Source organism: Clarias gariepinus, chromosome 22 (genome assembly GCF_024256425.1).
Source record: "Clarias gariepinus isolate MV-2021 ecotype Netherlands chromosome 22, CGAR_prim_01v2, whole genome shotgun sequence".
NCBI classification, from domain to species: domain Eukaryota; kingdom Metazoa; phylum Chordata; class Actinopteri; order Siluriformes; family Clariidae; genus Clarias; species Clarias gariepinus.
Genome location: NC_071121.1, coordinates 7,041,142 through 7,066,037, shown reverse-complemented (window position 1 = coordinate 7,066,037; position 24,896 = coordinate 7,041,142). Strand labels below are relative to the sequence as shown.

The 24,896-nt window shown below is 38.0% G+C and overlaps 2 protein-coding genes across 4 annotated transcripts; one reads left to right on the top strand and one right to left on the bottom strand.

Annotated features, from left to right (window-relative positions):
* Positions 1 to 511: 511 nt before the first annotated feature.
* On the bottom strand, positions 512 to 5,238 carry dnajc22 (DnaJ (Hsp40) homolog, subfamily C, member 22). 3 transcript variants are annotated; one of them, XM_053483064.1, is made up of 5 exons: positions 5,185 to 5,238; positions 5,003 to 5,083; positions 4,177 to 4,782; positions 3,718 to 4,010; positions 512 to 1,471 (listed from the first exon to the last, which is right to left on the bottom strand). In XM_053483064.1, exons 3-5 carry the CDS (start codon positions 4,721 to 4,723, stop codon positions 1,289 to 1,291), a joined length of 1,023 nt encoding a protein of 340 aa, XP_053339039.1. In that variant the 5' UTR covers positions 4,724 to 4,782; positions 5,003 to 5,083; positions 5,185 to 5,238; the 3' UTR covers positions 512 to 1,288. The 3 variants fall into 3 exon arrangements, with proteins under 3 accessions (XP_053339039.1, XP_053339041.1, XP_053339040.1); XM_053483066.1 differs by having other exon boundaries at positions 5,007 to 5,083; XM_053483065.1 differs by lacking the exon at positions 5,185 to 5,238 and having other exon boundaries at positions 5,003 to 5,162.
* A 3,421-nt stretch (positions 5,239 to 8,659) lies between these two features.
* lmbr1l (limb development membrane protein 1-like) lies at positions 8,660 to 24,896 on the top strand. The gene is made up of 17 exons (XM_053483063.1): positions 8,660 to 8,974; positions 14,799 to 14,883; positions 15,944 to 15,977; positions 16,216 to 16,355; positions 16,795 to 16,898; positions 17,048 to 17,171; positions 18,110 to 18,178; positions 18,360 to 18,424; positions 19,211 to 19,283; positions 19,357 to 19,443; positions 19,532 to 19,608; positions 19,701 to 19,778; positions 20,453 to 20,526; positions 21,090 to 21,180; positions 21,283 to 21,349; positions 21,499 to 21,660; positions 23,358 to 24,896. Exons 1-17 carry the CDS (start codon positions 8,909 to 8,911, stop codon positions 23,441 to 23,443), a joined length of 1,482 nt encoding a protein of 493 aa, XP_053339038.1. The 5' UTR covers positions 8,660 to 8,908; the 3' UTR covers positions 23,444 to 24,896.

Sequence of the window (24,896 nt, the reverse complement as noted above, 5' to 3'; positions counted from 1 at the left end):
ATTGCAGCCTTTTGTGATTAAATAATTGCACAGGTCCATATTGCGATTTAGATTTTTATGTGATTAATTGTGCAGCACCAGTATTATGTGTTACTGCATGATTTTGCAAAAGCTAAAAAGTAAAAACGATCACAAGTTCCATTATACACAGATTGATTTGATATTATTTTGTGCATGTTTTACATGTTTATTTATTAAGTTGTTATTTACATATTGTCTTATATGTGTAAAGTATTAAATATGTTTCAATATATATATTAATATTTTATTATAATCAAACAGATGTAACGTTGCAGTGTAAGTGCTAAAATTATTTCAACTGCTCTAATAAAGCAGTTGAATAAGAAAGTTAACCTTCAAACCTGAAGTAAAGAAAACTTGATGTAACAGTAGATTTGTTTGTTTTTTATAATTATATAATTATATAAAGACATGCAAAGTTTGGTAATTTCTTAATTTCAAAATTTCCTCTATTAATCAAGATAGATCATTTACTCTAAATCATCTTTTTAACTGTTTGCTTGCAATCTGTCCATTTTTTTTAATTGAATAGTAAAAATGCTTATTTTTTGCAGCATTTATTTTACTTGTTTAGTTCAGTTTGGAGAAAATGTGTCTGCTAAATGGTTTAAAGGTAGATAGGTGGCACAGTAGTGTAGTTGTTGCACCTCCAGGGTCGTGGGTTCGAGTCCTGCCTTGGCTCTGTGTGCACGGAGTTTGCATGTTCTCCCTGTACTTTCCAGGTACTTGGGTTTCCTTCCGCAGTACAAAGACATGCAGGGTAAACTAACTGGCGTTTTTAAATTAACTGCCTGTAGTGAGTAAATGTGTGAGTGCGTGTGCTTGTACACTGTGTCCTTGTGCCCTGTGATGGACTGGCAGCCGATCCAGGGTGTACGCCAGCTTGGGATAGGTTTCAAACTTTTCTCAACTTGTTTTAATCAGTGGAGCACAGAGCTGAAATTTGTTAATTCATTCAGTGAAGCATAATCCTGGACACGGTTATTTCATCTTACTGTGTACTCTATATTGTATATGGTTGAGATGATAATAAAGGTATTCTCGACTTTATGTCCAAAGCTGTTTAAACCTGGTTAGGGTCAGCAAGGGTGGAGCTAGAAACTATTCCACAAATACTCTGGGGGAATGCCGATTTATTGCAGGGCATGACACCAAAATGTGATGAGCATCAGTGTGTTAGTTTAATGTCCTCCAAACAGGGATATCTTAATGAAAGTACAATTTATAACCACTGGATGGCAGACTACAACAAACATGCAGTCTGAAGTCATTTCCTGCTTCGAGGCTTATATCTGTGGAGCAGTGTCTCATATGCCTCATTGATTTTAATAAACATCTCTTCTGCCTCTTGTTTCTTATTGGGGTTTCGGTCCGGGTGCCATAACTTAGCAAGTTCCCTGTAGCTGTGGGAGATATCCTCCAGCGTGGCACCCTCAGACACTGACAGCACCTAGAACAGAGGACAGCACTGAGACTTTGTTCAGGACATTGTGTTCTTGGTTCCAACAGTCATAAATAATTTAAATATTTATTTTCACAGTCAAATTTAATTAAATGGGTTCTGGGCAGCATAGGCATGCTTTAGTCTCATAACAGCATCCTATGAGAACTACTGCATATTTATTGCATCATTCATTCCAAAAGTGTTTCTGTTTTACAAAAATTTGAATATTTACAGCTAAACAACAATAGATATCACAAGTAAAAATATACAGATGAATATAAACATGCTGAAAAGTAATTCTGCTCAAGCCATTTTTCTTTAGACCTCATTTGAAGTAGGCTCTGTATGACATCTGGCATATTTACAGTATAAGACATTTATTAGGAAGAATGTGTGTATGCATGGAATGTATGTGTGTGTTAACTGATATCCAGAGAGAGGACTTACAAAGATGAGATATAAGGTGAAGGGTATAATTATGTTATTGGTGAATATTTAGATCACTGTCAGGAAGAGAAATGTATATGTTTGAACTAAAAATTCTTTAAAAAAAAAAAATAATAATAATAATTTATATACAAAAACATATTACACCACAGTGCTGGTGATTAATTTTCTATAACAGCAGTTCTGACGATATTACTGCCAGTAAATAAAATCTAAATTAAATGTTAGGCCTATATTAATTCTAATGCTTTATTGTTTCTTTAGTGAGTCATTTTCGGTAGATTCATAATATAAAGTTAAGAATAAAGGTGGAAAATCTGTCACTGATATGGTGAAGAAGATTATTTTCCTTATATTTATAGACGAAATCTGAGGTGTCTCAGGTTCCTGTGAGGTGTAAGCCTTCAGGACAGATGACTTGGTGAGAAAAAAGAGCAATTATGATAAAAAATTCATCATTACAATGACTGATGAGCAGCTGTGGTATAAGGTGAATAAAACACTTTTGGAGACACTTCTATGGTAAAATAATCAGTGTTGGTGAGCATCGTTTGTCATTTTAAACAATATCTCATTTATTTATAGTCCATATACAGTATACTTTATATATATATATATATATATATATATATATAGACTCAGCAAAAAAAGAAACGTCCTCTGACTTTCAACTGTTTTTACTTTCAGTAAACTTAATGTGTATAAGCACTAAAAGAGGCAACACCATAAGACATAAACTAAAAATGTTTCACAATGTGTCCCTGAATGAAGGGAGGCTCAAAATCAAAAGTACCAGTCAGTATCCGGTGTGGCCACCAGCTGCTTGAAGTACTGCAGTGCATCTCCTCTCATGGACTGCCTATTGCGGACAGTCTGAGCACTGATGGAGGGATTGTGTGTTCCTGGTGTGACTCGGCCAGTTGTTGTGGCCATCCTGTACCTGTCACGCAGGTGTGATATTCGGATGTACCGATCCTGTGCAGGTGTTGTTCCATGTGGTCTTCCACTGCGAGGATGATCAGCTGTCCTTCCTGTCTCCCTGTAGCGCTGTCTTAGGCGTCTCACAGTGCGGACATGGCGATTTATTGCCCTAGCCACATCAGCAGTCCTCATGCCTCCCTGCAGCATGCCTAATGCACGTTCACGCAGATGAGCAAGGATCCTGGGCATCTTTCTTAGGGTGTTTTTCACATTCGGTAGACAAGTCTCTTTAGTGTCCTGCGTTTTTAGAACTGTGACCTTAAATGCTTACTTTCTGTCAGCTATTAAGGTCTTAACGACCATTCCACAGGTGCATGTTAATTAATTGATTATGGTTAATTAAAGATGCATGGAAAACATTGTTTAAACCCTTTACAATTAGGATCTGTAAAGTTATATATCCAACTATAAAGTTGGATTTTTACAACATTATTGTTAAAATACACAGTCCTGAAAAAGGGACGTTTCTTTTTTTGCTGAGTTTATATATATATACATATATATATAAACTTGGTCAAAATACTGTATATATATATATTCATTCATTCCCTGGAGGTTTTTTTATATATATGTACTTGTTTGTGCTAGAGGAGAGAAAAAAAATAAAACCTCCAGGGAATAGGTCCCCCAGGCCAAGATTGAGAAATAGTGCATTAAAATAGAACCTTTTTTTTCTTACTTCATACCTGTTTAGGGTGTGAATTGCTTGAGCAGCAGGTTCATAAATCAGGAGCTTAATTTTGTGATTCAAGCTTCACGTGTAGACATTGAGAAAAGCTTTAAACCAGCTGATTTCATATTAAACTTGGTCTATTTGTTCTTACCTTCATTGCCTCTATTTCTCTTTTGCTGTACTCATTAAGAAGTATTTCCAGGACTTTCTTCCAACTTTCCTCATAGTAACTCCCTCCAGTCAGTGCACACAAAATCTGGTATGGCAATAGCAGAAAGAACTCCACAACCCCTCTCAACCAAGGGATAAACCAGAACATATCAAGAAGTGTTGCCACGCAGTCCGAAATGTAGTATAAAGTAGCTGTGGTGTTGTGAAAAATGCAGTATCCTAGAGGAGCCGAGAAAGCCAGCAGGGCTAGGCTGAGACGGTAGAATCGAGGTCCTGGGAATCATAGATATACACTTAGAATACACTTAACAGTGGCAACAAGAATGAAATTATGACGTAAGAACATAGATATGTGTATTTCTAATAATGAAACCTTTAATTATATTAGATATTTCATATAAGATATGTGATTCAGATTGTGTTTAATTGCACGACTAACCGAGTGGCTCCGGTGGAGATCTGGCATGTTGGCGAGGTTTAAACTTTCTATGTTGTGCTGCAGTGACACTAGCTGCTATGCTGATAGGGAGAGGTGAGAGCGAGCTGCCGTAGAATATGGAGGAGGTCATGATACAAGCAGTGAGGGTCTTCTGCAGGTCAGAAGTCTGCTGACCCACGCAGGACACCAGGTGGACCCCTACACCAACACTCAATGGCAGCACAAGCAGGTAGAAGAAACTCAGAGAGTTCAGACTAACCAAAGCAACTGATCCGAAGTAAATGCCGACACAAACCTGGCCAGCAAAACGAACCAAGCCTACTGGTGGAGGAGTCCCAGATGGGTGTCTGAGTCTCTCAGCCATTTTGTTGGCTTCGCTAACATAAGCTGGGATTCGGAAGAAGTCTCTGAGCCAGCCGAACCCAAAACCACCAAGAGTGAGCATCCACAAGAGAGCATGGCTGTCCCTCCTGAGGTAAAGGTGGTGAAGACCCAGTGGACCTCCCAACGCCCAGAGGGCATAAGTTGTTATTACTCGCTTAGGCATAAAAGCATCCTTAGCGTTTTAGATAGCAGACGAAAACACTCCGCTTCACTACGAAATATCTACACAGAGAGTGTGAGAGAGTGAGACAATAAAAATGTTGCAATAAAATACAGAGACGTCAATGTGAAATCATAGCATGACTGAACTCTATTTATGCCTGTCACATATGTATGAGAACATTACAATATGGCAATTACAAATGAACAGGCAAATGAATAAAATCCTACCATTCGTAAGTTTGATTACGTAATTACATTTACATGTCACAGATCGCCTTACCTACATGAAGATGGCTTGTAAAAACAGTACGTGGTTGTTTCAAACAGCTTCCATATGGATGGTTTTTCTACTGCAAGAAATCTACACACAAAATAACACAAATCATGTTTTCAAACTTGTTGTTCCGCTATATTCTGAGTAAAAAACAAAGAAAAGCTGTGAAAAGGCTGTAGGAGATTCACCCTCTAATCTGATCCAAACTCTTGTGAAATGGAGAGCTTCCATATTGCTGTCAGCTTAGACTTTGGACTTTGGAAGATGAAATCGCAGCAGTATTTGTAATGTTAACGTAATGCAACCTCACTGAGCAAGCATCAAAGGTTTGTCTGACGACATGAATATACAGTTACAGCTAACTGATAAGTAGCCTACAAGTACAATAACTATTCTGTTCTAAAATATTTTTACTGAAGTCTTACACAGCACATTATTTATTGATTAAACTAGAGTGCAGCACCAACAAAATTGTTTTAACAACGTACAATTGGCGTTCCCAAATTTTCATTTAATGCCTAAAATCTTTGTGTTGTATGATAATTTGACTTAAAGATAAGTGTCTTGTTTTACTTTTTAACACTTTATCAACCTGCATTCAGTATTCTGGTCAGGGTTTTGGCAGCTGTGGAGCCTATTCCAGGAACAAAGTGGAAATACTAGGAGACATGCTAGTCCAACATGCACACACATATACACACAGAGTCACACAATAACTTACACCTGTCATTATAGAATTGCTAGGTCCTTTATTAGCATGTTTATAAGCGGTGGGGGAAACCCAAGGAAACCTACAGCGTCATATAGAGAACATGGCAAACTTTCTATAGAGGATCCCAAGGCAAGGATTGAATCAGAGGCAAGGTAACTGTGAAGTGGCGACATGTGACATGCTGCGCTTACATCATGAAATAAAGAGATTTTTGTGATAAGAACTTATATTAAACATACCATTTCAACATAGATTTGATTCAAATGCAAATCTCATTTTTGTAAGACCTTTCCTAACATAGAAGAAGATGCCTAACATACCATAGGCCCTCTGAGCCAGGTGTTCGGCAGTGCTCCATGGCTCAGTAATGTGCAACTAAGCAATAATAGACTTCACGGAAATCAGAGATGTGGCATGCAATGTTGCTTTGTCTTTGAATCTCCAATGCTCCAAAGACTATCAGGTCAAGTTTAGAACATGTAAAAAAAAACTCTCTTCATTAGTACACAATGTACATATTTAATATTTTATTTATAAAGAGTATAGGCTATATAATATATAGTATATATATATGTATATATAAGCTTGAGCAAGATAGAAATTTCTTATACAGTACAAATCTGTATTTGTACCATACACAAGATGATATGCAGTGAAATGCTTAAACAACTGAAAAGTGACCTAAAAAGGAAAGATTGCAGATAATAAAATAAAATTCGCTCACTCATAGTCTATACCCCTTTAATGCTGTAGAAAGGGTCGTGGGGGGCCGGAAGCCAATTAGCCTAAGCTTCATGTCTTTGGACTGTGGGAGGAAACCGGAATGCCCGGAGAAACCCTCCCAAGCACCGGAAAAACATGCAAACTCCATACACACAGAGGCAGGAATCGAACCTAGACAGGAATTGAACACAGAACCTAGAGGTGCCAGGGGACAGTGCTGACCACTAAGCCACGTGCCACCTTAAATTAAATACAAATATATAAAATTTATACATTATACGGAATGTGCAAAATAAAAAAATTATAATAAAAAAGGGTATAAAAGGGTAAAGATATGGCATGTAGCGGCACGGTGGTGTAGTGGTTAGCACTATCGCCTTGCACCTCAAGGATCCGGATTCCCATATTTCTCGATTTCCATCTCTGTGTGCATGGAGTTTGCATATTCAACCTGTGCTGGGTGGGTTCCCTCCAGGTATTCTGGTTTCCTCCAACAGTCTAAAGACCTGCTAACTGCCATTCCGTGGGGTGTGAGTGAGTGTATGCGTGTGTGCCCTGCGATGGATTGGCTCCCTGCCCTAAGCCGAGGTGGGGTACACCTCCTGGCCGCCCACGACCCTGAATACAGGATAAAGCGGTATAGATGATGAGTGAGTGAGAGAGGTATGGCATGTAAGTATAATAGCAGCAGTATGAGTGGGACATGAAATTATGTGTGTTTCAGCAGCACTTTTATTGTCCATAGCCAAGTTAGTCCTCATTTACGTGTAAACAAGATGCAGAAACGTGCAACAGATTAGCCATGTGGAAAGGTGCAATGTGGTAAAGTAATGTGCTCCAACACAGGAGTAAAGAAAACAAGACAAGTTCTAACAGTTGAGTGCAGAGCACAGATGATTGCACCACCCTCTGTAGAGCTCGTCTGTCCTGCTTGGTGCTGTTCCCAAACCAGGTTGTGACGTTTTCCGTCAGGATGCTCTCTATAGTGCAGGAATAAACGTTCTTAAGTGTCTTGGATGGTAGTCTAAAGTCTCTCGGGTGTCTAAGGTGATAGAGATGCTGCTGAACCTTTTTTTTTACCATGGTGTTGATGTGACATGACCACAACAAGTTCTGCGTGATGTGAACACAATGGTACCAGAAACTCTTCACTCTCTCTGCTGGATTCTCGTTGATGACAGGGTTCTTGTAGTTTCCCTCCTGCTTTGTACTAAAGGCCACTAAAAAGTTAAAAGGCTGAATTTTTGTAACAGGCAATGTTGGGGATGTGATTTTTATTTCAGAGAGTTATAAGAAGGCAGATAACATTAGCCTTAGGGAACCCTAAATTTAAAATGGAAAGTTCATGTATATAGAAGTAAAATTTCCCAGGCTACTTTTGCAGTAAAGAATTTGAAACAATAGAAAAAGGTCATGTGGCATGATGAGTTCAGAGTCACCCTATTCCAGAGTGTTATGATCTGGAGTTGCTTCAGTTGGTCAGGTCTAGGTTCAGCAACGTTACGTGGCAATGATATAAAGTCAGCTGATGACCTAAATGTACTGAATGACCAGGATATCCCGTCTGTGGAGTTTTTCCTCTCCTGATGGTACAGGCATATTCTAAGATTTAAACTGTAAAAGAGTGGTTCTGGGAGCATAAGGAATCATTTTCACATTGCACACCATAATCAAAACTAAACGTGGCTAAATAGGCTAATAAAACTAGAAAAACATTTCCTATCATACAGCTCGACACACTAAATTGTATATCCTGGATGTCTTATTTTCTTCCAGCATAATTTTTTTCGATATTCCTTTATATTTATAAAGACCTACTTCTTTGTTTTTTTTTCACTACATATTTTATTGACAGATGACAAAACAACCAATCATACAAATATATGGTTTATTGTAGATTATTTAAGTGCCACATATTTCATGTTTCTTACATAGTTGTTTAAAATTAGGGTCTTGTACACTGATGAGTTTTTTTCTGCCGCTAATAAATAAATACATCAATAAATAAACACCAGTACGTCGAATAACTGAAATCTAAACTAACAGAACTCAACCTGCTTTGAAATGAAAAGGTACAGTAAAGTCTTTAGGAAACAAAAACCTTTGTTTTAGGGTAAACCACGCCTATTTTATTTTTGAACCCTCTAACTCCGCCCACTTACCCGCCCTTCTCCGCCCCCTTCTAACGCAACCCCCATAGAAGGCGTCTGAGAGCGTGGCTCAAAATGTTTGCAGTCGGTTCGTGGTTCGTCACGAGTAATGCATCCGTTTTTGTTTTTTGTTTACGGCTTTTAAAGCTGGAGAAATGTAGTTTAAGATTTACTTGGCTTGTAACATATCCGGATCAAAGGCTGCACGTATGACTGCGATCAAAGCGCCCGCCAGTAATATTGTAACAAACGCCAAGTTTTCTTCTGCTGGCTTTCGTTAAAGTGCCTGTAGCTTAATTCCAGCTTCTCAGGATATGATTCCGTAGGATGGAAACAATCGACGACGTGTCGGTTAGAGAGCAGCTCTTCCACGACCGGGTCCGAGAGATCATAGTAAGTCTGCCTGTATAAAATGTTTTGTAATTCTCATCTCGGATATGTAAGGTAGTCAGAGCTCCTGGGTCACATCAACCAACAAAGACAACACTAAAAAAGAGGATGTTGCCTGCTTGATTGATTGATGTCTAAACCCAGAGATTGTGAAATGCAAGAAAAATAAATAAGGGGAGCGATGGATCTAGATAGGCAGTTGTATTTTTAGGACATTATTTGCTAAGGCTTGTTTGTTAGTTTGCTTGCTTTTTTGATTATTTAAAACCTAATCTTATAAAACTGTAAACATGAAACATTTTAGTATGTTTAATATGAACATGAAATGCTGTGATTAAATTTTGAACTCACTTTGAACTAATCTCAATTAAGCCTGTATTTATTCCAGCAGTAGGGAGCAAATACCTAATATGTCTTTAAAAAAAAAAAATGATTTTTTTTATGCATAGCCATTTGAATTTCCCAAAGGGAAAAAAATGATGTGACTTGCAGATTCAGGTTCAAGATAATCATAAATCTGTGTTGTACTTATATAACGTGAAGTGAACTTCAGTCTTGAAGAAACTTACAACAAGGCAATGATGCTCACCTTTACACTTTGACCGCACAAATCTCACTCACTCATCGTCTATACTGCTTTATCCTGTATACAGAGTTGTGGGCAGTCTGGAGCCTCTCCCAGGAGACCTAGAGCACAAGGCAGGGTACACCCTGAATGGGGTGACAATCCATCGCAGGACACATACATACACTCATTCACACACTATGGGCGATTTGGGAACGCCAATTACCCTAATCTGCATGTCTTAAGACTGTGGGAGGAAAGCGTAGTACGCGGCGGAAACCCACCAAGCACGGGGAGAACATGCAAACTCTATGCACACAGACCCTGGTGTGGTAATCGAACCCGAAACTTGTGCGTGCAAGGCGACAGTGCAAGCCACTAAGCCAACGTGCCACCTCGCACAAATCTGTCACTCACTACTTGCTGAGAACTATAGAGAGTAGTCTGACTTGAGACATCGTATCAAAACCAAATCTGGCAGAAATAAAATTTCATTGCTTTTGAAAAGGATAGGAAAATCAGCCTTTATGATGAGTCGGCAGATCTGCGATTAGAGCAGCTGTTGGCGTGATAATCACAACCTGACCTGTGTGGGTATGTAAAACTGAGCAGTATTTGTTTTTGCTAGCCCAGTGAGCGCGCAGTTTCTATGCAAACACTTTCCCCTGCTCTCCTGAGTCACATTCCTGATGGATGTGGAATACTTTTTCCATAACCATTTAACCTCGTAATGTCTGGACTGAAAATCCTTGTGTAATACGTACCTGCAACATGTCTGTAAGAGCTGGACTCCAACATCTAGACCAGGATTTCTTAAATAGTTTTTACTTTGAATCTAGTTTTTTAATTTTCACATAAAAAAACATGGTGAAAAAAAACATAAGCAGATTATATGAATTACAACCTACACATTTATGCTGTAGTTATAAAAATATTATAAATGCGTTTGACGTTTGTGGATACTGAAATGTTACAATTTTTGGCTGTGGCTAGCACCCTGTTGGCTCTCTTACATACTCTGCTTACGCTCCTTTTAAACAGTGTGATAAAACAAATGTGCAAGTTTGTACTTGAGACGGGATGGTGTAAAGGAGTCAGGTAATATTGTCCCCATTATTTGGGTGTTTGTGAATGTACATTATGTACTTTGTTGTGCTTTCTAAGAACACATGGCTCTCCACTCTGCATAGTGTACAGTTGTGTGATCCAGCCTGAATAACTTGTTCCAGGTTTGTTTTTTTTTGTTTTTTTTTTGGCGAGCTGTGATCATCTTCATGTATGGGTTCTGTTGTTTGTATATTTAGCAACAAACTTCAGTTAAAAAAAGACTTTGCGTGTTTGGGGTTGTAATTAGTGAGAAACATCATAAGGGTTAGGAATGACCAAAATCTCTGACCTTTCTTTGTTTGACTTGGTTGTAAGTTTTACATTCGTCCCATTTGTCTTTGTGACAACATGGTGGTCTTTTATGATTTAAAGAATTGCAGAATGATGAAATATTTAATGGAAAGGTTACTTCAACGTAGAAACAACAATATCTTATAGAGATTATATTGCAGCAACTGATTTTATTCTGGTCAGTGTGGTTTTAGAAACATTGGATTGTTCTGTAGTCTAATGCAAGGAGACACACATACAAATTCATACCTAGTTGTTATTAGGAGTGGATAGGTTATCAGCCAGCATATTTTGGGATGGGGGAAGAAAACTGAGTGCCCAAGGACAACATCATAAACCCCACACAAACAGTAATGTGAGCTAGGGACCCTGGAGCTGTGATGTGGCAACTTAACCTACTATACCACCATAGCTCAATGTAGTAGCCTTAGCTAATATTATCTCTCTATCAGTAGATATGTGACTTTAATAATAATGAAAAATTAGATTTAATGTAACGGTTCATAAAAAGCTGTTAGCATATTTATTTATAATTAATGCAGGAATCAAGCATGAACCTGGACCCTGGAGGTGCAAATCAACAGTGCTAACCCTTGAGCCACCATGCCGCCAGGCTCACTACTATATTGTAAACAGTAGATCACACTAGTGATCAGGGTTAATTAGACAATGCCCCATTGTTTAAGAATGCAGTAATTTCATAGTATATAAAAATGCTCACGTACATCTTTTTTTTTTTTTTAAAGCATTGAGATCAGTACTACAAACGAAAATATTTTAATGTATTAATCTATATTTAATAGTCTGTCTGAGTGTTGTTGCTTTCCATCTCTTCATTTCATCCAAAGAACAAGTTGACTGCATTTAAAAAAATTAAAAAAAATTCAACCCTTTTTTTGTTTTACAGCTTACTTCAGCTGTTACGTCAAAGAGCCTGTATTGCTGTGTTGCGTCAAAAGAAGCTTTAATGGAAGAAAAAAATGTTTTGTTTGGTTTCTAAGCTGCTTCTCTAGCGTAAATGCCTCGTAGAATACCTAAGCTGCTCCTCCTTAAAGTCTTTGTCACAATACCAGTGAAATGACAGTGGATGAGTGACGTTGGTTGTGCTTTAGTGTGCCTCCTAAAACCACATCGGTTACTACAGGGCAAAAGGGTATGTTCTTTACTGACAGAAATATGTTGGGTAATGAAAGCTAGATCCAATTACGTGACTCATTACCCTTTTCTGAAAGTATGCTTTACCAACCCATTGGTATCTTGCACAGTGATGTGCTTTTTTTTTTTTTTTTCTGACGTTTGCACTTTGGGGTTAAATTTCCTGTTTTCCTTCCCTTTTCCTTTCTCTGCACCCTTTATCCGGTGTTACCTGGAGTGGCAGGATGTATTTTTATTATGCATTGAATGTCTTTTTGCGTTGCTTTATAACGCACCCCAAAAACGATAAACCAGATTTTAAATCCTAACATGTATTCAATACTTAATAATATCAAAACAATAAAATTTAATCTGTAAGAGGCTTAATGTTAATCATAGCACCATTTTGTTGTCAAAGGATATTGCTTCAAGCAGTTCCTCCTTTGACACTGCGCTGTAGATAAATGTGTTGAAACATGCATTGCTGGCTAAAAATACTATATTGACAAGCTGTATTACCTCAGGTTCTCTTGCAAGGTTTAAACACTTATTGTATTTATACTCCAATGTGTTGGTCAACATTGGATTAAATGTCACAGGTAGACAGACAAATAGACATTTGGTCGAGCTGGTTTTGTGTCAATGCACTCCCTTTTCTAATCATGGTCAGCCGCTTTCATCTGTTTTTCATCTCCACTGGGATTTAAACCACAATCCTCTTCCTCCATCTGTCGCTGCTCTTTCATTTCCTAGTTGTCCTTCATATAGACTTGGGGCAGATTTCTGACATTTCCAAAATGCACATTTATCTGTGCAACATTTACACCAAATTAATGAGATTATTATTATTTTCTAAATAAGCTAGACAGATTTGTAGGGGGCTTTTTGACCTGTGTCAGTTTGTTCCGTGTCAGGACAGTGATAAGTACTAACAGTTATGTAGGTTTTTACCTTGGAAAGTAAAACATTTTATCAAATTTTTCTTGATTATTTTTTACTCTGTGGCCTTGTGTAATAATCAATAATTTAGCTTTTAATTATTCAACTACGCCTGTAAAACAAATCCACAGAGTTGTTAAATGCTTATTTTTGAATATTTAAACTTGTATGAGCCACACTGTAAATATGTTTGCACTTTTAAACACAGTAAGGGAGTGTGTGTGAGTGTGAAACAGAATTGTCACACCCTGATAAAGCTAGAAAATGCTAAGCTAGCTAATCAGGTTAGTGAAAAAATAGCTCACCAATGACCTGTACACCAGCTATATTTAAGCTAATTAGGTATTGACGTTGTTAGCAAAGTCTGTGAAAGAGCTAATAATAGCCAGGTGTCGTGTTTTGCAGTTAAAATTGTAAACAAGTCATGAAGTAAGCTAGCTGACATTAAGACTGTTATAGGATTTTCACCTAGCATTAGCTAACTGGCTCATATTACATTCACTAATATGTCATTTTAACCTAGTACTAGCAAAGAAGTAAACATTATACTAACTTCTACATGATTTATTGTGAACTTCAAACCAACCATCAAACTAATAGCTAATAGTAGACTACCTAGCATTACAGATAATTAAAACCCAGCACTAAAAAACATCCATAATTAGAATTATTCTGTGCTATTAAAATTAGTAGGCAAGTTTTTATTTATTTTATTTGTTATAGGTATGTATGTATTTTATGAGTTTTATTATTTTAAATATTAGCATTTGTTAGCCTTGTTGATTGTCTGTAGCTTTAGTGTAGCCCTAAAATTGGTGGGAATTAGCAATGGCTAAACCAGGCTCAAATATTGTTGTATGTTTTCTTATTTTCACCAAAAATAGTTGGTTATCTGTTAAACAAACAGAACAGCAAGTATATCATGAATAAGAAAATGTTTTGTGTGATTATATTGATATGCAGTATTTTTGCTCTATCGCCTATACAAAGTGTGTGTTGGTAGACAATACACAGTTACACAATGCTATCTATTTTTCCATCTTGTGCCCTGGGTATGCTCCGTACTGTATTTCAATCTAACTTTGTGTCATCATGCCCGTATTGTGTTCCTCACACTCACACCCAGATGCCTTTACAGACTCACTCAGTTCTTTAATAGCTGCCAGTTTACGCACTTTTTCTTTTGATAAGCTGTCCGTGTGTATGGTCAGCTCCGAATGAGCACAGCATGGTGCGGGAGTGATAAGCGTGCGATTATAAGGGTGTGGGTACATTGTGATGGGAGAGGTTCCAGGAACTACCTTGTACTCTGGATGGTTGTGGAGCTCATTTCTAATGCTGACAATGTACTGGAGCTCATCCCAAAGGATGTATTTTTACATTAGAAAGTGTGAGGTTCGTTACTGAACTTATTGTCATAACTGACCATTTTTCCTTTAAGCTGCATAATTAACCATATTTTAATTGCAATCATGATATTTTTTGCTTCCTTCCTTAATTAACCTAATTGCCTGCCATCTATTTATTGGCTGCTTAATTAAAGTTAATTAAGAACTGTTTTAAATTCTAAGTAAACATTTTACAGTATGTTTGATTGCATAGTGTGGTGGCGTATTTATTTATTTATTTATTTATTTGCACATATACAGTATTTTTTGTCTAATTTAGATGATATTTGGAATTTACGAGGTGTAATCAACATGTCAATATAGTCAATCTTCATTTAGTGGTAGATTTATATGAATGTTTTGCAGACATGATAATTATTCCTTGTGATATTCTTTCTCATAGATTTGCGTTCATCTTTTCGGCTGCCTGTACATCTTGTCCTACCTCATTTTGACGCATTTCAAGAAGAATGCGGAGTTTGTGACGGGTAAGTATAGTTGCCCTGAGCGCTTTCTCAGCATAAATCCTGTTTTCTTAATTGCACCTGCATTACACCTTTGATTTCACGATGCAGCACAAGGGATTTGTGGTGCAAAAGCAGTAACGAAACCATAAAAACCCTTTGTTCACGTTAAGATAATTGATACCTTACTTGCATTTGACATTGCAGACCTGTTTGCCTTGCTTGTAGACTGAGTTTTATGCATGTGAACGTTTGTAACTCCGGGGACGTTAAGATGATATGCCAGGATCAGTGTTGCAGATGCCAGTGGATGGGCTTTACGCAATGTCCCTGTCAGCATGATGGGGTTGGGGGTTGTGAGAAATCTTTCTGCCAGATAATAAACACACAGATTCTTACTCTTAAACCATTTATTTTGAATTATCTAAGTGTCACTATTTGTTTGCTTCTTTATTAAAAATGGTTAGGTTTTCCATCTGTTCTGAATGTTGTTTTAGAACTTGCTGACTATTTTGCAACGGTTGTTTTGGAGCAGGTTCATAAGCTGTTTGTTGGATTGGCTGGAGAGTTTCCAATTTGTTTTCAGATTGATTAGTGTTTTGGCAGGGTATTATTAAGAGATCTGCTTTACAAGTTAGTTTTTCTGTTTGTTTTCATAATACAATACTGTACAGTTTGCCTAAAGGGTAAATTGAATTGCACGTAAGCAATATTTGGAAAGCTTTTCTATTAGTGAAAGCCTGTTGTCATTGTGTTTTTTTTTTTTATTTGTGTCATTGCACGTCTCGCTCTCTACCTTCGCATGTCTTGTTTGCTGTACTTGTTCTGTCTGTCCTTCTGTCCTTGTCTGTCCTGCAGTTTTTGTCCTGTTTCCTGTCTTTATCTTTGTTTTCTCTATTTCTGCCTTTCTGTCTGTTGCTATCAATCAATATTTGTCTATCTGTTTAAAATTTGGCCATAAAGCTTTTTAACAGAGAATGTGAGTTTGCATATGAAAAGGATTTGAACTGAACATACAGAAAAGAGTAATGCTTACTGAAACATGGTGACATCAATGTCTGTCTCTCTCTCTCTCTCTCTACAGACGATGTTGAAGATGCAACTGTGAATAAAATTGCGTAAGTAGTAGACCGCTGTCAATGTGGACTATTGAGCTGTTGTGTTTAAGTAATAAAAGACATGATGCATGATTCCTCTGATTATCTCTGTGTTCTGATTGTTACAATCCACATGGTTTGCCCTTTGGCCTCCACCGTGGTGTTTTACATCTCCTTATTTTATTGCTAGACTTGTGTCAGCGAGAATACATCAGACCAACACACAATTTCTCATACTTTTGATTTGTGCCCACTCTAGGCTGTGGTTGTGCACGTTCACACTCTCTGTAGCCGTGGGTGCTGTTCTCCTTCTGCCCCTCTCCATCCTGTCCAATGAAGTCCTGCTCACTTTTCCACACAGCTACTACATGCAGTGGCTCAACGGCTCGCTTATCCACGGTACACAAAACACACATAAACATGTTGTCTTAAGCATGTGCCCTCAGATATACAAGCCAAAATATGAACAAGAACATGAACAGTGAGGATAGAAAATTATAGTGCTGTTGTTTTTGGTATCAGGCCAGAACATTGCTCATGCACATTTTAATTCACTTTTACTTGCAAGCACTAGCACGACCCACCATGGCCAAGGTATTTGTAATAATAGTAGTACTTCAGTGTTACGTGGGAAATTCAGACAGCATGTGCAAAGTAATTTTCTGATACCTCACCATGGCTCAAAAGATTTCTGCCAACCTTTCTAAAGACAATGTGTTCCAACAATGCAACCAGTTCATATACTTAGAAAAAGAAGCTTTATAATTTTTTTTAAATGGTTAATAATGTGTTGCTGCTAAAATATTTATCTACTTTTATGCATTTCTTTGTTATGCAGGTCTCTGGAACTTGGTCTTTCTCTTTTCCAACCTCTCTTTGGGCTTTCTCATGCCCTTCACTTACTTCTTTACCGAGTCAGAAGGCTTTGTTGGTTCCAAAAAGGTAATTGGTGTTTCTAACTTTGTACCTCAGTTAGGCTATAAATCGTCAATGCACTAATCAATTAGTCCATTGTTTTGTAATCTTATGGAAAATTAGTGCATTGAGTCAGCATGCCTGCATTCAGTAAAAAGCTGGTGTTTATATTCCAGGGTGTCATGGCCCGGGTGTATGAGACCGCCGTGATGCTGCTCCTGCTCAGTCTGCTAGTGCTCGGTATTGTGTGGGTGGCATCAGCGCTTCTCCATGATAACGTAGCCAGGGAAAGTCTCTACGGTATGTGTGTTTTCTGATTCTTTTTGATGCACAGGGTGAAAAGGGTGTTCAAATCAAACCAGGACTTGTAATGAAGATGTATAACCAATAGAGGCATATAATCGGTTGATCCCAGGCCGGGGTGGCACAGAGCCCACTACAGTCGTTTTTTAGATGTGAAGCAGGATGTGAAGTCATGGCTTCAGTGTACTGAGAAACTTTCTACCTTGATGGTATCCCAGCACTAGTGAATCTCTGGAATAAGTGCAGAAAGGTTATATAGAGAAATAAAGGGAGTTTTTACTCTCATAACTGTGCTGTTATACTGCGCAAAAAATGTCCTGGTTTGACTTGAACACAGTGCATTTAATTTTTTTGTATAAATTAAAATATAGCATGTTTATAAAAAATCAGTAAACATTGCGAAACACCCAGACACTAATTATCATCTGACGATTTTTTATCATCTTGTACAACTTTTTTTAAAATTATTATTAAAAACAGGTATGTTGTGTAGAAAGTTTTAAAACATTACATCATAACCTCATAACCTATTCCCTCTGTCTCGAAGTTAAGACTGCAAATGCATCTTATGATATAGAGAGGCTGCAAAGCCCATTATCATAAAGACTTTTTTCATAATTTACAAAGCAGTGCCACTGGATCATCCTTAAAAAGCTCTGCCAGAAACACCATTTGTACAGTATCTTGTCGCAGTGGAAATAATAATGTATTAGGATGAACTCCTTAACATAAATACTATTACTATTTCTTCTAATCGAGCATTCATCAGCACTGTATTTTACAAAGATAAAACTATTACCTTTTCTCTAGTTACGTTATTTACAGAGGAGAGAAATTTAGGAAAAAAAAGCTTCCGTTGTTTGTGTAATGTGTGAAGTTCTTTGTGCTTTCTTGTCTCCAGCTGCTAATCTCAGTTTTCTTGTATATTATTACAGACCTGTGGGAGTATTACCTGCCCTATCTCTATTCTTGCATCTCACTGTTTGGAGTGCTGATGCTTTTATGTAAGTGTATTTTGAGTCATTTATTTTATGTTAGGGATATTTTATATATGGTGTCAGTGTATGTGCAATTGTCTTTCAAGTGAACTAGTCTTCCATTGGTTTCTGCTTAGTGGATTAGTTCTCATTTTAAGCTATGCAGCTCAGAATGTGCTGACTATTTTTTTTCCTCTTTATTTTCCAGTGTGCACTCCCTTTGGAATGTCCCGCATGTTCAGCATCACTGGAAGCTTATTGGTTAAACCACGGGTAAGCATGCAAATTTAGGGGTTCCCAAACATTTTTTGCCAAGTAAACCAAAATGGACATTATAATCCTAAGTCGTGACCACTCTTCATTTCTCAGTTTCAAAATGGTGTCAAATTTTTTTTATTTAAAAAGTGTTCGAAAGAGTGAATCTTTTTGCCGTCACTTCAAAATTTAAGTGGTGCATGACGAATAAAAGTCTATATGGTGTGCTGTTAGAGCCTAATAATCCTGATTGATCCTAATGTGAAATAAAGGGGCCTGGTTTATACTTGACGCACGACAGCAGTGGCGACAACGTGAGCAGTATTGTTCACATACTTGCTTGTGTACTTTAACATCTGTAGGATTAAACGAGACATTCATGACGAGGCATGTCGCAGCCAAACCATCCCTGTCTATCAGGTTTCCATGAATTCCGTTTCTCCTTCCGTCATTGGCTTGACTGCTGGCATCATAACCTTTTGTCTCAGATTGGAGCTTCTAACAAAACATTCAAAGAAATTTTAGAAACCTGGCACTTAAAACAACCTTTCAATAGGTATGAATGGAACATGGGAGGTATTTAAATTGCACTTGATGGGAAAACAGCTTGGTATTAGTGCTTAATAATTCAGTCTAAATAGTACAGAAGTGTGTGATTTGTAAGGCAGTGCTTATGTGGCTTGGGTGGATATTTCTAATACTACTTTGATATATAAGTGAAGAGATTGTGAGTTTCTTATGCTATGTGGTAGCTGAGACCAAAGTTATAGTGATGACGCTAATGAGGGTCTCTTCTTTGGACAGCTGTTGGAAGATGTGGAGGAGACCATGAACTGTGCTGTGTTTGAAGAGGCTTCTCTCTCCAGAAAACTCAACAGTGAGTATGGGACTGTATGTGGCATGAACCTTTGTAACCTCTATAAATTACTAACATGTGCACACTCTTTTAGGTCACAGCGCCTCCTGCTGGCTGAACCTGAATTTTGAGGCAGTGAAGAAGCAGTTTCTGAGCATACAGGCTAGACGCCTGGCTTTGGGTGAGGACCTTCAACTTGCATGTAGGTCTGTAGATTCACACTTGGTGATGACCTCTATCTGACACAATGCTTTAATTTCCCCCCACAGAGACACGGAGGAAGGCGTCTGCATGGCAGCGGAACCTGGGATACCCACTGGTCATGTTGCTGCTCTTAGCTTTAACTGTAAGGATAACTATTTTACCTTTTTAAATTGTAATAATATTTCATGCTGTTGTGGTGCTGAGGTCGCTCACCTTGTTGATATTACTTTAAAGGTGGTGTGTGTGCTGATGGTGTGTTTCCATGTGCTGGAATTGCTTATCGATGAGTCTGCCATGCCAAAAGGAATGGAGGTAAGATTTATTAAAAGCTCACAAATGCAACCTCATTTCCCCTCTCGTCTATTCCAGACACTCAGCACTTTTTCTTAATGGTTCATGCCTAGTTAGATTTTTTTTTTTTTCTCCTTTTTTTGCTTGAATGGTTAATAGGTCATCATGTGGCTATAACAAACAAACAAAACCCATTCCTTTTAAAGGGACTGGACTGAAAATAAGGGCCTAAAACTTGCTCAAAGCGAGGGTCAAAAAGTCCTTCAGGAAGCCTGGAGAACTAGTACTTAAGACTACATGGCTCAAGACTTTTGCACAATACTGTACATGCATGCATGCATGATTAATCTCTGAAAACATATTAAATTACTTAACACAAAAACCCTTTATATGAATATTTCACAACCCCATACTAGCCCACCCCCTTTTCCTCTTTGATATGTTAGGCGTGTATAGTTTATAATACACTAATTCCTAGGGTGAATATTTTCAGATATTTTCCACAATGTGCAGTATGATTAATTTTTCTGTTTAGCTATAAACGCACATTTTAACCTCTGCATAAAGGCATTTTATCATAAGCATCTTTAGTATGATTTTTACTTAATGTCTTTCCCTCACTGTGTTGTTCTGTTTGGTGATTTCAACATACTGTGCAGCACTATAACTAATTAATATATTTTATTTATTTGCAGGACCCTCATCTGGGTTTAGCTTCCTTCTCCATGTTTGGCTCACTGGGGGCGACGGTGCAAGTTGTCCTTATCCTGTATCCTTTTGCCCATATATGTATTAATGTGATCAAAGTTGGTTCTTTTGTTACTTAATTTTTCTTTTAAAAGTGCTTCTTTGAAGTCTTATCTATACTACTATCTATGTATGTAGAGCAGATTCTGTGAAAATAAGCTTTTAATCCATTTAGTCCGTGATTAAGTCCATCACCAGTCCATCATAGATCTTCATGTCCTAAGTGGGATATGCGGAAGGTAGGCTGTAGGTTACATGTGACAAATAATTGAATCACTCTCTAAAGGTTTTCCACAAGGGGGTGCTGTGAAACAGCTGTGTTTTGATTTATTGGCACTGTGCGCAGATTTCCATCAGAGGTTTAGATGAGCTTCAACTAGAGATACTAAGGCTGACTTTTTTTTTTGCCTGGTTGTAGTTCCATAACATGTAGACATGGAGAAAATGCCGAACACCAGATTGTACCAATAACATGAGTTGGCAGTGCTACCTGCTGCCAATCCATACTGCTATATTTAATATGCCAATTCTAAGATCATATGCTTTTGTATTAGATGTGTCTTTGGTCCTTAATTGCATCGCTAGCTATCTAATGGTGTCTTCAGTGGTGGGTTTCTACAGCTCTCCTCTCTTCAGCAGTCTTCGGCCTCGAGCTCAAGACACCAACCTCACGCAGGTACGAACAAATCACACCCTAGTAATTCCACCAGTGAAGAAAAGTCCACATATTCCATTTTTAACACATCCTCTCATTTTGGGCTTGTGTTTGTCTTAACAGATCATAGGGAACTGTGTCTCTCTCTTGGTGCTCAGTTCGGCTCTGCCTGTGTTTTCTCGTACTCTGGGTAAGCTAGTTTTGAATTTGTCTTCATGTTTTATTAGCCTTCTACCAACTGTTTTAAGAAACAGTATGAATTTATTTCAACTTTTCATTCCATATATAATGTTTTATTTTTCCTTTTTTTCCCCTCTTCTTGATCTTGATTATATTTAGGAATCACAAGATTTGATCTGCTTGGGGACTTTGGAAGATACAACTGGCTGGGAAACTTCCACATAGTCTTCCTGTATAACGTGCTCTTTGCGGGTCTCACCTCCGCCTGTTTAATCAATACTGTCACGTGGGCCGTGCAGAGGGAACTCATTCGTGCCTTTGGTTAGTTTTGTGACTTTCATTTCAAAACATTATTGACACCTCTGCGTAGTTTTCCTCTCATTCACTCACTCTGTGCAAAAGTTGCTTGGATGGATTTACTAAATTTGATTGTGGCCTTGTCATTACATTTGGGGGGATAAAGTTAATCATTATAAAAGGGACATTCAAGAGAAAGTGATGAAATTTCTTGTGAACGAAGGCAGATACTTTGCCACCAACTTGTGGAAGTGGGAACTGTACAATCATTCACCTGAAACACTGCACTTGCACATTACAGGAACTCGGCTGGGAGTTTTTGCCACATCCCCCGTACAGTCCTGACATCACTGCAAGCATTTTTCACATGTTTGGGCCAATAAAGGAGCTCATGGGGGGTCAGTGTTTCAGACGTAAAGCAGGCAGTCCAATCATGGCCCGGATGTACTGAGAACTTTGTTTCTTAAATATATCCAAGAACTAGTGAGACACTGGGATATGCGCAGTGGTGTATCAGGGGATTATATAGGGACATAAAGGACGTTTTTATTCTGTTCTTTTATTCTGCCCAACCAAAAGTCCCGGCTTGACTTGAATGCACCTTTTTTTTTCTTTTCCAATACTCGGTTATGTTAATCCCTTGGCTTGTTAACATCACCAGTTTTGTCAGGATGCCATTAGCTGCTTGTCAGTTGTAGCCCACTTTTTAACATCGAATTAAGTACTTAGTAATGCCTATTCACAAAAAAATCAGGTTACTATATGGTCTATTAGTTATTAATCAGCAAAATTGTTTCTGAATCTGACCAACAACTGAGGATCTGTTTCAATTGATATTCAGCTGTGTGTGCAATGTACAACAGGGCCAGCAGTTCTGTTAAGTAGGGCTGCACTGTGTGTGTGTGTTTTCATTTGGTCTTTGGGTTAGGTGTTTCCAGAGCAGAACATGTTTCCCTATGGGCTGGTCTCTTTTCCTCAGATAGAAAGAGGACAATTCCCTCAGGAAAGTGAAAAGGGACAACTAAGGTTCCCTAGAGGAGCGAAGAATAAAAGTCAAGCCCCTTCTCCAGTACAAAGACGCACAAACACCACCTGCCCTCCACTAAATACAAATGACCTAGCAAAACACACCTTAAACCCAATCACGAGACAGATGGTATCACTGACCAGTTTCGCATTTACATTTACATCGTGTAGGAGTCACTCTTATGCAAAGTGCTGTATAGAAGTGCTGCTCGCGCAAGTACAAATGGGTCAGAGTCTAAGAATACTATCAAGCTGAAATTGTGTTGAGTGCTTTTGGTTTTTATTTGGCCTTAAACTTTACTTTCAAGATCTGGGTGGTTGTACAGTTTTTGTAAATGGGGCACAAAAAAAATACTGTGCGAAATCAGTTGTGAAAGGCTTTTTTTCGCAGGGTTTCACATAAAACCTTCACGTTTAAAAAGTGCAGACTACAAACTGAAGTAAAAGAATTTCTAGAATTGTTTTTTCGTTTTTTATTTGTGCCAGTCATGTGGCAGCAGGGCAAGCGATAAAATCGTGCAGATGAAGGTCAAAAGCCTTAATTCACTTCAAACATTAAAAAAAAAAATCACTTTGACTTTGTGATATGAATGTCAGTACCAAATGTGCTGGCTTAAGTATTTTGTACATTTCTGATCTATAGTTTACTTGGGTAATTTAACATTCCCTTCATGTTCTCTTGTACCCATGTACAGGTCTCCATCGCCTGCCTGTCACCGTGTCCCGATCTGCGATCCATTTCAGGCTCTTGATGGCAAGTGGACTCTCGAAAATTCAGTGATGTCCTGGTTCTTTTTTTTTTTTTTTTAATCCAGTGCGAGGTTTCAGACGAACCTACGAGTGAAGGAGTAAAAGGATCACCAGAAGGGCTGGTGGAGGAATGAGTTGCAGTCTGCTGAAGGTCAAGGCTGCTGTGTGTAAATTGATAATCACAGGACCTCGAGCGTTTACGCGTTCACAAACACGTGAAGTTCTTAAAGAGGTGTCGATGCTGCCTTCACGTTCTCTAAATCTCATGTGTTTACATTTTCTCAACAAATGCCTTAATGAAAAGTGTGCGCCGGCTGTCGGAGGTGTCCGACTCTGACACAGACGTTAACCGAAGCTATTTCGGAAAACTGACCTCAAAACCCGACTGTCTTTTTCTTGTTGACCTCTATACAGTAGAGCTCGGCCAAGACGCCTTCCTCCCGTCCACCACTATTTTTAGTGTGCATCCATCTCACTGGTGTTTTTCAGTGGGTCTTAATGACACTTTTTTTTTTTTTTTTGAGGAAGGCTGTTGCAGGAAACCCGGTCTGATGAGAGAGGGGAGGATACAGGATGCTCCTTACGTTTAGATGAAACATTCTTGTTAGAATGAATAGAGAGTAAGTCTCTGTGTTTTGGAAAGCTCTGAGTTCGACAAGATAGCGATAATCATTTCAACACAATTCATGTGCACCTTAATTTAAACTTGCCTTTAGGATGTTTTTGTGACAAATTCAGGTTTTAAAAACTGTCCTGGACCATTGTAACTGTGAATTATTATTATTTTTTTTTAATGTGGTAAATATCCAATAATCCATGTGCAATAATATTTCAGGAGTGTGTGTTGGATATGAGATTATGTTCCATTAATGCCAGGTGTAAATACATGACATGCAGCGTCTAGTCAGTGAAATGCTTTTTAATTATGGATAAACAAGGAGAAATGGCTTGCATAACTGACAGTGATGCTGCTTTTCTTCACTGGGACTATTTCCAGTTTTTATTATTTATAACTATCGTTTTTACTTCACCTGCTGTATCAGCATGTTTTTATGCAAATGTTCTACAAGTAGTGGCCAGAAGGGGACACTCATTTTACAAGGTTTTGTTTAATATGTCCTTTATTTATCCTCATATGCTATGGCATTTTTATTGCTCTCGTACACTACCTTATCGATGATGAGCTCACTTTTTCCACTGTATGTATGTTTGTATTGCATGTGGTTGGTGTAGCTGGTAAAAAGGCTGAAAGACATTTTCAGCTGTTTTAGACATTCTAAGGCATAGAAAGCCAATTGTATGTAGGTATCTTAAATTATTATTGTTTTTTTTCTTAGTAAGTCACCAAAAAAAAAAAAATTCTGTACGGTGACGAGGGTGGAAAAATAACGAATTTGCCAGATGCAATTGCACACCGTTTACATTGTCTGTTAATGAACTTTTGAATCACACAAAAGAACAATAAAGGTATTTTCATCTGTTTT